At 36.8% G+C, this 11581-nt stretch overlaps 1 protein-coding gene across 2 annotated transcripts; it reads right to left on the bottom strand.

The window, feature by feature from the left end:
* Window positions 1-415: 415 nt before the first annotated feature.
* LOC311251581 (cytochrome P450 3A30-like) lies at window positions 416-10491 on the bottom strand. 2 transcript variants are annotated; one of them, XM_084344069.1, is made up of 14 exons: window positions 10414-10491; window positions 10162-10255; window positions 9989-10041; window positions 8730-8829; window positions 6333-6446; window positions 6154-6242; window positions 5209-5357; window positions 3522-3649; window positions 2627-2702; window positions 2325-2503; window positions 2178-2245; window positions 1919-2077; window positions 1594-1756; window positions 416-1484 (listed from the first exon to the last, which is right to left on the bottom strand). In XM_084344069.1, exons 1-14 carry the CDS (start codon window positions 10482-10484, stop codon window positions 1395-1397), a joined length of 1533 nt encoding a protein of 510 aa, XP_084200195.1. In that variant the 5' UTR covers window positions 10485-10491; the 3' UTR covers window positions 416-1394. The 2 variants fall into 2 exon arrangements, with proteins under 2 accessions (XP_084200195.1, XP_084200196.1); XM_084344070.1 differs by having other exon boundaries at window positions 2343-2503.
* Between the last annotated feature and the right edge of the window lie 1090 nt (window positions 10492-11581).

The following is an 11581-nucleotide window of genomic DNA, read 5'->3' as shown; positions in this document are numbered from 1 at the left end:
ATAGTTTGGATTTTTCTCATACACAATCATTCTTATTTGTGAATTGATTAATGTAATAGCTACATGCTACTTAAAAAAGCTACAACTGATTAAAGCAGCATGATAGAGACAGAAAGTAACAAAAGCCATTGCACAATATACTTTAATGCCACACAACAGCACCATCCATTATCATCTCCACACTTTACTGTTAAATCAACACTTCTCAGTTCATTAAAGATTTACCAAAGGAAGTCCTGATATTTGTACCTTGGGCTTTCATTATATTTTGCAGGTGTTCATGTTTTTCTTTCCACCCCGTGGAAAATATGGGACTGAAGTAAAAACGTCAGTGGTAACGGATGTATTCAGATCGTATTCAAATACTGCCACATAGTCTGTGTAAAAGTTCTGCAGTTAAATCTTATGTAAGTTAAAGTATGCAAGTCTAATCAGTAAAATGTAGTGAAAGTATTAAAAATAAAAGTCAAACAGAAAAATGTCCCCTGTGACTTTTATACTTTATTTTATTATATCATTAGATCATTATTACTCATGCGTTAATATAAAAGCAGGATTGTACTGTTGCAGTCGGTTGCAAGATGTATAAAATGGCATGAGAAGAAAAAATACAAAATTGAATACATGTACTCAGTTACATTCCACTACTGGAAAAAGTGAAGAGAGTTCAAGCAGATACCAATACTGTCTTTTTAACAGTGTATTAATTGAGAAAGTTGGAAGGTTAAAACATTTTTTTTGTCATACACAAGTTATAAAAATTAACTGAGATAACATTATTTGTTTGTTACTGAATGGAAGTTGTCTTTTAGGGTTCTTTCCAAAAACCAAACATTTTCCATCTTCAGCAATGAGTAAGCAACTCATTTAAACTATTCCTCAATTTATTTGGAAGATACAGTAACATATTTACCCATCAGACACATCACATCATTACCCAGAACATGTTATTCATGAGCGTTTTGATTTGTATTTCATTGAAAATGAATTCCAAATTCCCTTGATCCTGATCTGATCGAGCGTCCATGGGACATGCCTGAAAAAGTCAGATCCATGAAGACCCCACCTCACAACCCACATGACTCACAGGCCAGACAGCACAGGACATCTCCAGAGGTCCTATTTACATGCCTCGACGGGCCGGAGCCAAGTCCGATGAATGTTGAACATTGCATTGCAAAGAGATAATCAATGGTATTCACTTCACGTTCTTCAGTTCTCCAGAAATCAATATGATTCATTTTATATGTTATGAATGAAAACAGACATAGTTATAGATATATGATACAGATTAAAAACTTATTGTAGTAAACTTGAGGCAGCATTGTCAGTTTCTAAAATTACAAATCTACAGGATAGTTCAGCCTGAAGGGACGCATCTCTCTAAGTACTCCCTAGTTGCACTCGACTGAACGTGTCACCAGCTTTAGTTTGATTGGGTTTAGGGGTCCAACAGCGCCTTGAGGATCCATTGTCAAAGGAATCTGGGGAATGAACAAATTCACTGAATCAGAAAATCTCTCTTAATAAAAATTATATAAAAGCAATCACGTAGAATTAGTCTACCTGAGTATGTCATTTAAATATATTCACCTGTGTCTCCTCGCAGACTGAGAAGCTGCAGTTCCTTAAAACTTCCACCAAGGCCAGTTTAATCATCACCAGAGCAAAACGCATCCCTATGCAGTTCCTCGGCCCGAGCCCAAATGGCAGATAGGTGTATTGGTTGATGCTCTGCTTGTTCTGCTTACTAAATCTTGAAAAACAATCATACAGTAACACGAGTAAAATTAAATCATTATGAAACATCAAAAGCTGTTTGAGAAGAAAAAAATATATATTTATTATCAGAAATTCTTAAAAGTTGCTTCGGAGACTTATTGCAACTTAATTCTTGAGTAACACACATAAACACTACCTGTCAGGTCTGAACTCTTCTGGCTCTGGCCACAGCTCAGGGTAATGGTGCAGAGCGTAGACTGGAATCGTAACCAACATGTTTTTTGGGATTGTAATACCATTGACTTTGACGGTTTCTTTGGCTATTCGCTCCAGACGGCCAGCTGGAGGGTAGAGCCTATTGACAAAACAAAAATACTATGAAAACTTTTGACCTAACATTACATCATCAGTCTCGTCCGTTGGCACATCATCTAGCACATGAAAATTGACACTACCTCAGACACTCATTGACGACACTGTCTAGGTACTCCATCTGCATCAGAGCTTCATACTGGACTGGACCCTGCAGAGTTGACACAATTCACATTTTTTAAAACTGAAGTTTCATTGGGAAAATGAAATAGAGAGAATGACTCCTGTACCAAAAACGTGTGCTTTACGTTATTAGGGAAAGTGGAGTCTATCTCCGCTTGCAAGCGTTTCATGACATCAGGATTTCTTGCCAAACTGTAGGCCAAAAAAACGAGGGTGGTGGCGCTCGTCTCGTAACCACCCAACACAAATATTGTTACTTGTGAGATAATCTCATGATCAGTGAGACCTGTTAGGAAGGGCAGGATGCATGAACAGAGAGACGATAAAGAAGGTGTCAGAACCTTTGGTGTGAATACATGTGAGCATAAATGTGTGCTTTTGTATGTATGTAATATCACTGTGTAATTACCTTTATTTTGCTTTTCATTCCTGGGTCCATTGGCAGTCTGAGAGTTGATCATATTTTGAAGAAAATCTCCTGAGTTCTGAAAACAGGTCAGATCATTTGTATGTATGTTCACCTGTTTATGTGTGCATTTGTCATGTGGTGTGACAATATACATAATACAATGAGATGACAGATACTTGAACACTAGTAGAGATTTTGTTTTGTGTTGCAATTTTAGTGGATTTTTGGAATATTAGGACATTTTTTGTCTACTGTAAATGCAATGATTTTTTATTTGTAAGATTTAGTATCTGGCGTCTTTGGATAATATTTAATGATCTTTATCAGCAAATGGTCTGTACGTAGATGTTCAAATTTCCTTTCTTTCCTGAGCACATTAAGGTCATCTTATCCATACTTGCTGAAGCTTGAGTTTTTAAAAGCTCATTCTTGACCTCTGAAACAACATTTCACCGAAGATCATACATTATCTATTGTTGAAGATTATGTGCAATGATGGAAAGCGCCAGAAATGCTATAAAATGGACCCTGTTTTGTCATCCACTGTTTTGATGTCAGGGATATACTTAGAATCAGAATCTTAAGCCAACATAGATAAGAAGTCCTTAAATAACAATAAATTGTTAAAATCAATCTTAAGATGAGAAGATTTTGGTAAATTATTCTTTATTGTCATATACAGTATATATCTATCATAGTATAATCAATCAATCAATCAATCAATCAATCAATCAATCAAACTTTATTTGTATGGCCATTTTCAAACATCAAAGTAACACACACGTGCTTCACACAATGAGAACAATAAAAACAATACCAGACAGTAAGATGTGTCAAACTGCTATTGAATATTTTATCCATATTGCGCCCACCCAGTTGTGTGTTTTTTCCTGACCTGGTGTGAGCTCCCATTGCGTTCTGCTCTGACCTTCTCCACAAACCCTTTAAAGAAAGTAGTAGTAGACCTCGGAAAGAGGGAGGCTCCCAGCAGCTCCAAAACAGGAAGAAATATGGGAAAACATGCTGACAAGGCAAAGGGGGATAAAAATGATAATTTAAAGGTTCCATGTTATGCTCTTTTTCAGATTCATACTTTTATTAAGGGTGTCTACTAGAAAAAGCTTACATGCTTAAAGCTTGGGTAGGTAATTCTGTTCAAAAGCATTTTCTATTATATTTGTATAACATTTCTTAACATCCTGACAGCATTCAAAATATTAAATGATTTGAAAAACCCCCAAAATAAATCCATTGTCTCTGGCAGCCACAGGCCTGTAAAAACTTCATCCAGTCAATTTAATCGGCCCAACAATTTTGTATGGACGGACTACCTGTCAATCAATCTGCACTTACCTGACCACCCTCCCCACCCTGTGCTGACTCCACCCACCAGTCATTGCACGTAGCACCTGTTGTATCGAGCTCTGTTTGTGCTTGAAGCGTCAGTTCACAGCCGAACCATGTCCTGATGTTTCCACTATTTCTGCAGTCTCTCTGACAGGTGAGTGCAACTTGATGCTGATAGCAACATGGATCAGACCACCGTTATTCATGTAATATGTGTGTTTGATGGAAACATTTCATGTATGCCTATAAATGTCATATATATGTCCTTCTTTCATATCAAGTTGGTTTGCTTTATGTGCATGAATGTGCTCCTTAGCAGGGATACAATACAAAAAGGAGTGGCATCATTTCTTTAGCTGCACCAGGAAAATGCTTCAAGTACTGGTCCTAGCAGTCACATGTTAGCCTACTGCTTGAGACTATTGCATATTAGTGAGACACTTTTTAAAAGAAAATAGACTTTGCATTTCAGTTCATGATCTGACTGTCAGCTGACCACAGTAGAATGTGGGAAACACAGAATGCACCTGACAATCCCTATAAATTATCGCTTGCCACCCATCACATAAGCTTCCCATCACCCACCTAACCCCAGACTTCATTTTCTTTACATAGCAACAGTCCTGTGTTGTCTTTGACAGAATCAATAACATTTAATGTTAAAAAAACACATTGTTTTTCTCATGCTCTCCATTCCTGCAGCAGTGAGCAAATTGAGTAAACTGTTCATATATTTAAATGCACTGTATGTATGCACTGTAAACTCTGGGTCGACGGATTATTGACCTGGTCGATTATTGTATCTGAGATCCAGCATTTTTCTGACTATGGGAAATATTTTTTTTTTAATCCAATTGCTGATAAAATAAACCATACATTTCAAAATGTGATACTTTGGTTCTGATGCAGCCTCCAATCTGCAAAGTAAAGGCTGACTTTTGGTTGAACATAAGCTCAGAGCAGAGCTGATGCCGTAACCTAAATGCAATTGGCCTACACCGTAGCGAGTGTTTGTGTGCGCTGCTGGCGGTGATGAGGGGATTGCCAGCTATACTTTCCCCTTTAAACACACCAACTCCTTTGGCTCACAGCTGTGCGTTTTTCTCCGTGGGTTGAGCTTTTCAATAAGTTTGCCTTATCTATATAGCATCTTGACATGCCTTATAATCAAAACAATCATGGAAATGTCACTTTCACAATATGTGACAGATGTCACTTTAAGTCACAGACAGTACCTTGGAATATGAAAAGCAACAGGGGAAATCTGAACAGCTTGGAGACATGGGTGATGAAGGGACTTGGACTTGAAGGGTTGCTGAGTGAGTCCATATCCACACTGAATATACAGCTCGCCATCACATCAATACTATAGGCTCCAAAGAAGCTGGAATAGACATGTAACACAAATTAATCGAATCACTGATAAAATCCAAATTCTTCATGGTGAAGTTATTGAGCACATACTGTACATTCATGTTAAATAATCACTGAACCGAAAGAGAAAAGATGGTAATAATCACACCCATCAAGGTAATTTATAAGCGGTATTACAAACATATATGAACATTGAAATTACAGATGAGCCTCCTCAACTCTGCAGATCTCACAGAATCTAAATGCAGCCTACTATAGCCCTTTTGTTTTTGAAGATACACTCTCTAAATCCTGTTTTTATTTTGATATAATATAACAAATATTACTTAATTATAGGCACAGTGTAGTATTTGCCATAATAGTGTGGACTAGATTATTAGGGTCTGGCTCTGAATAGTCAACCTCTAAGGACACATTTTTGATCATTATACAGTGTTATCTAATTTAATCTCTGCATCAATTTCCAGAAATATTTGAAATTAATAAAAAATACTTATTTGTGTTTAATTTCTTGAATGAACAGTTCAACATTTTGGGAAAACAGATAAACTGCTTTTCTTCCAACTGATACACTCGTTGTCTGTGGGGTAAATACAAAATCGGCAGTTGTTAGCTTAGCTTAAGACAATAACAGCCCAAAGGTAACTCAAACCCAAACTCCACCTACCAACACTTCTAAAGCACACACATGAACATGTTTGTTTCCCCTGTGGCGCTCTTGGGTGTTCTGTCACTTTAAAATGAAAATAAAAAATACTAAGTTTGATTCATCTAATATCAAGAATTTCCAGCAAGTTATTACTCACTCTTTCACAGTTATAACTTCATTATTGTGCGCTTTGGACTGCAGGCAGGTTGTCAGCTTGTAGGAATGATGTTTCATGACACTAAACATCTTAGGAAAAGGAGAAAGCAAAAAATTTACAAAATTACATAGCATGAAGATAAAATGAGGTAAAGAAAATTTGTAAAATCGATAATTTACCTCTTTTATACGGCCAGAGGTGAAGTTAGGAGAGAGGATGCTACGAAGTCGTCTCCAGTGATCATCCTCAGCTATATTCACAGCGTCATAGAGTTCCCCATTCAGGAAGAAGTTCTAAAGGAAGAGCAGTCAGCACACTTGTGTTTATGCATGTTTGGGTTCACAATTGTACATATAAGTGTAACAGCTGTGGTTAGTAGTACAATGGATAACATAGTTTGCTGCACATTTAATGAGATTAAAGAGTACACAGATAAAAGATCATGTGGTGTAGGGCTGGGCGATATGGCCCTTTACTAATATCCCTGATATTTTTAGGCCATGTCACGATACACGATATATATCTCGATATTTTGCCTTAGCCTTGAATTAACACTTTGATGCATACAATCATGCCAGTATGAGGATTCTACGTGTCTAAATTAAAACATTCTTGTTCATACTGCATTAATATATGCTGATTTTAAACATTCATGCCAAAAGGGTGAAATCACAACTAAACAAATTTATCAAAACTGTATTTATTAAACAGTTATTAAGCAGTGGCACAAACATCATGTCATTTCAAAACAAATAAAGTGCCTTTTATGCATGACGTAACTAATATGACATATCAAAATAACACTAAATTAAAGTGCACATTTTGTGCATAATGCCACTAGGATATTTTAAAAGAAATACATGCACTTTTGTGCAGGTAGATTATATCTTGGGTCAAGTGTGTTGATGAGCTTTCTGAATCCGGGCTTTTCAACCATACTGCTAAAGAAACCCACCCTAGAGTCGGCTGACATCTGAAACTACAGACCTGTATCTCTTCTCTCATTCCTCTCTAAAACCCTGGAACGTGCCGTCTACAACCAGCTGTCCTTCTACTTTTTTTTTTTCAAAACGACCCCTTCGACCCTAATCAGTCAGGCTTCAGGACTACTTACTCCACTGAGAAGGCCCTCCTCATAGTGACTGAGTCGCTCTGTGCCGCCAGAGCCTCGTCCCTTTTGTCAGTCCTCATTCTCCTTGACTTATCCTCTGCGTTTGACACAGTCAACCACCAAATCCTCCTCTCCACTCTGGCCGAACTTGGCATCGCTGACTGTGCTCTAACCTGGTTTACATCATACCTGACAAATCACACATTTCAGGTCACGTGGAAAGGCTCCTTGTCCAAGCCTTGGAAAACTGGTGTCCCGCAAGGCTCAGTACTAGGACTGCTTCTGTTTTCACTCTACACTATATCACTAGGCTCTTCAATCACATCACATGGATTCTCTTACCACTGTTCCTCTCCTTTCCCCCATCCTCCAATACCCACGTTGCCACGCGCATCTCGGAATGTATGGCAGACATCTCCGCTTGGACAACTGCGCACAATCTTGAGCTCAACCTTAGTAAAATTGAACTCCTCTTCATTCCGGGAAAAGACTGCCCTCACATGGACCTGTCGGTCACTGTCGAGGACGTCACGGTATTGTCTTCATCGACTGCAAGGAACCTGGGCGTAATCCTCGACAACGGACTATCCTGCACCCCGAACATCACCTTGGTGGCCCGATCCTGCAGATTTTCCCTCTACAATATCCACAGGATCTGTGGATACTGTGGATATTACTTCACCTCGACCCCGCATAGCATGACTTGAAAATTGTTTCTATTTTTTCTTCTTTATCGACAGTGATATATTGTGATTTCTTTCTTGTGACAAATGTACTTATTGTAAGTCACTTTGGACAAAAGCATCTGCTTAATGCGCTAAATATAAATGCTGCACTTTAGGGGCCCAAAGCATTGGCTTAGCCTCTATATGCATGTTAGCATGTTAACATTAGGATACTAAAAACTCGATTATTTGCAGATGATATAATTGTATTTTGTTGTGGTAAGAATTTTGAAAAACTTTTCGGTGGTGGAAAAATAATTGAAAATGCTAAAGAGTTGGTTTGATTCTATTAAATCAATACTGACTTTAAGGAAAATTAGATATATAGTCTTCAGGAACTCATGACTAAGGTAGAAAACGTGTCTTGGTTGCTTCTTCATGTTTAGTTTTCTTACTTTTTGAGATTTTGTCATTTTTAACATGTTTTCAGTAAAATTTTACATAACCTAAACTAATCTAATCTACGAGCCAACAAAAATCATGTTATGATTTTCTATTAATTTCTTGTTCTCAACATGATCATTCACCAATTTTGAAAAGGGAAAAAGGGTGACAGTTCCCCATGTAAAAATCATGAATGGCCAGTATTTGACTTCCCATCTCAAAAACACATTCTCACAAGTTCCTTTTGAACGCAACATAGTCTGCTTTAATCGATGTACAAAGGATCGCATTACATTAGTGTCTTTTGTACTCTCCTGTGTTTGCTCTGCTCAGTGTTAATATGTGCCAGTTCTCACCCGCCGGTTGGTAAAGTAGGTGAGGCACTCCTTCACCAGGATGGTTTTCAACATGTCAGGGTCAATCACAGCTAGCACGGGCTTCTTGAACTCGTATGATCTGGACATTTACACAAACACATATTAACATTTCCGCCATTTAGTGCAAAACTCATATGTTGTATTTGCCGCTAACACTATTGTTGGCACAAGCAACCATGAGAGGCTCAGGGGTCAAAACCTGCCAAACAGTTTTGCAAAGCATAAAATAATATGGTAATAATTATACCAAAAATATTGACTTTAATCTATGTTTTTAATTTATGTGTTTTGATTACATATACAAACTACAAAGGTTCAATCTAAAGTGTCACATTTATCACAAAGATTTTATATCATGTTGAGTAAATGTGAATGAATTAAATGACTTAGTCTGATTAAAGTAAATGAATGCAGACTTATACATAAACCTTACGTGTTTATTCAATTATTACATATAAAGTTAAGGGGAACTTAAACATGAACATAATGTGTTTCTCAAGTGTTTATTATGCAAGTATAATATGTAACAGCAATGCATTCCAAATTGTTTATTCGGTCTTCTCTAATGAATCTTACTTCTATATATTTAAATTATAAACACTGATTCAATGAACGACTGGGTTGTACATTGCTCCTCTATGGATCCGAAAAAAAGGTATAAAAAATATTCTAACAAAAAGGAAAAGAAAAACAGTCTCTGTCTCATCCAGCGAGTTAGGAACTGTAGCCTAGGTCAAAGCGAATTCAAACGTTTCACCAAAATCACACCCTTACGGTAGATGCCCTTACAGAAGCCGAAGCTTCTTCACAGCATCGCATTACCTTGGAAATGCAACAGGCAGCGGGGCTCCGCGGCCTTAACCCTGAGTGACATCATGGCTATTTTGCTGGAGTTTTATTGATTGCGGCAACTTTCGTCCAATAGGGAGCGGGATTAGAATTTAGGACGGATGTTGCATCGAGGTTTGCCAGTTTGCCAGACTTTTGGGTGTTGGCCAAATCCTGCCGGTTTGAGAGGGCCTTGTGGTAAGGCTTCTGGTTTTCCTTACAGGCCTCTCTATTGTTTGCAATATGTGGATGAGGTCCCAACAATATTGAACTTGTGTAGTTGAATTAGATGAAATATTTCTATTAAATTAAAATACTTAAAGTAAATGTTTTAGGCATAAGAATTTCTTTAGTGTAGGGTTATTTCTTACAGTGTATTTACAGTGTATTACATGAGAACATTTACTCACCCCCACACTTTCCCATACTTTTGAGCACACTCCTTGTCATCTAAGAAGTAAACCTGTAACAGAGAATACATTTTAAAAATACATAATTGTATCTTTACCAACACAGTTCATTTTTTGACTCATATGACAGAAATCATGAAATTATGGTCATTTAGTTTTAAAGATTTACATACAGGGTTGTGCCTTCCAACTGTTCCCCAGTACATGAACGGCTTGGGACCTGGGATTCCCAACTTCTCAAATGTCTGGTAAGTCTTGTTGCCATACCTGCCACCATATACCATTATATCACATCTTTAAATAGTGTCAGTCAAATTACTGTTAACTTGAAAGGAAAAAGGTTAATGGTTGGTGCATTAGTTTTGGTGACCAATTTCACCTCAAGTATTTCTCAAGAACTGAAATCAATCAAATATAACACTTACGTAACAAATAAGCAGATACATGTGATCAGCAGAATCCATGTTTCTAAAGAGAAGAGAGGAAGGTAGTCCATGGCTCTCTCTTGCTTGACCACACTGCTGTGATCTAAGCTTTGCACCGAACTAACACGTGATTACAGACTCTTCCTGTTTCTCTCTTTCTCCCTGCTATGGAGGACCGAAACTGACAATATCAAAAATAAATATAAACATACATAAATGACTCAATAGATATATTAAGAACTAATTAAATGCACCAGAAATAATATTAAAATGAAATGTAGGCATTCATTAATTTAAAAAATGTGACATATACTGCTGCTTCTTTATTTTTTCCTTCACATTTTCCTCCCCATTTATGTCCTTTAAACATGTGTACTTCTGTATTTTCTTTTTACATTTCTGTATGCATTTCTGGTTGTTATTCACAGTGTAACATAGGGTCAATTTTTCACCTACTGGTTGATTGACATCAGAGTGCACATATAATAGATAGATAAATAAATACATGTAAAAATGAATAAATAAAGTCAAAAATTGAACAGGAAATTAAGAAGATAGGAAAATTGATATCAAATAAAATGAGCACAGGGACAAATGAAAAACTGAAGTCACAATGTTGTCACATTTTATAAATTAATGCTTACATTTATAATTAATATTATTTTTGGTGCCTTTAGTAGCATATTTATATTTTATTTATATTTATTTCTCTTATTTTTGATTTCAGTCATACATTCCTTTCCTCTTCACCTGCAGCAACACAGAAAGAGGGAAAGTACTGAGCACACACTAACTTGAATGGGAAAAAAAACTAAAGTGCAGTCTCTGCAACCCACGTGTCCGGGTATAGATTAGGTCTGGACATGTCTTTGAGTGATCACAGAATGAGAATAAATGTGTCTATATAAAACAATTTGACATCCATACACCTAAGTACATATCTCTACACACATCTACATTGTTGTGTTTTGACTGTGTTCATGGAACATTTTAATTACAAATAAAAGATACTTAAAGAAAAATATAATCTATAAATACATTTTAACTATTACTGAAAGATTTCTCATGAACTTTGTGTGTTTTTTTCATAACACAAGCAATATAATAATCTAGGTTACAAAATTGCAACACTGCAGATGACAGGGCTTATAAAACATGATGATTATGA

This window comes from Pagrus pagrus, assembly GCF_965226575.1.
Source record: "Pagrus pagrus genome assembly, chromosome: 2".
Taxonomy (NCBI): Eukaryota; Metazoa; Chordata; class Actinopteri; order Spariformes; family Sparidae; genus Pagrus; species Pagrus pagrus.
The sequence above is the reverse complement of the archived record's forward strand: the minus strand, read 5'-3'. Positions and strand labels throughout refer to the sequence as shown.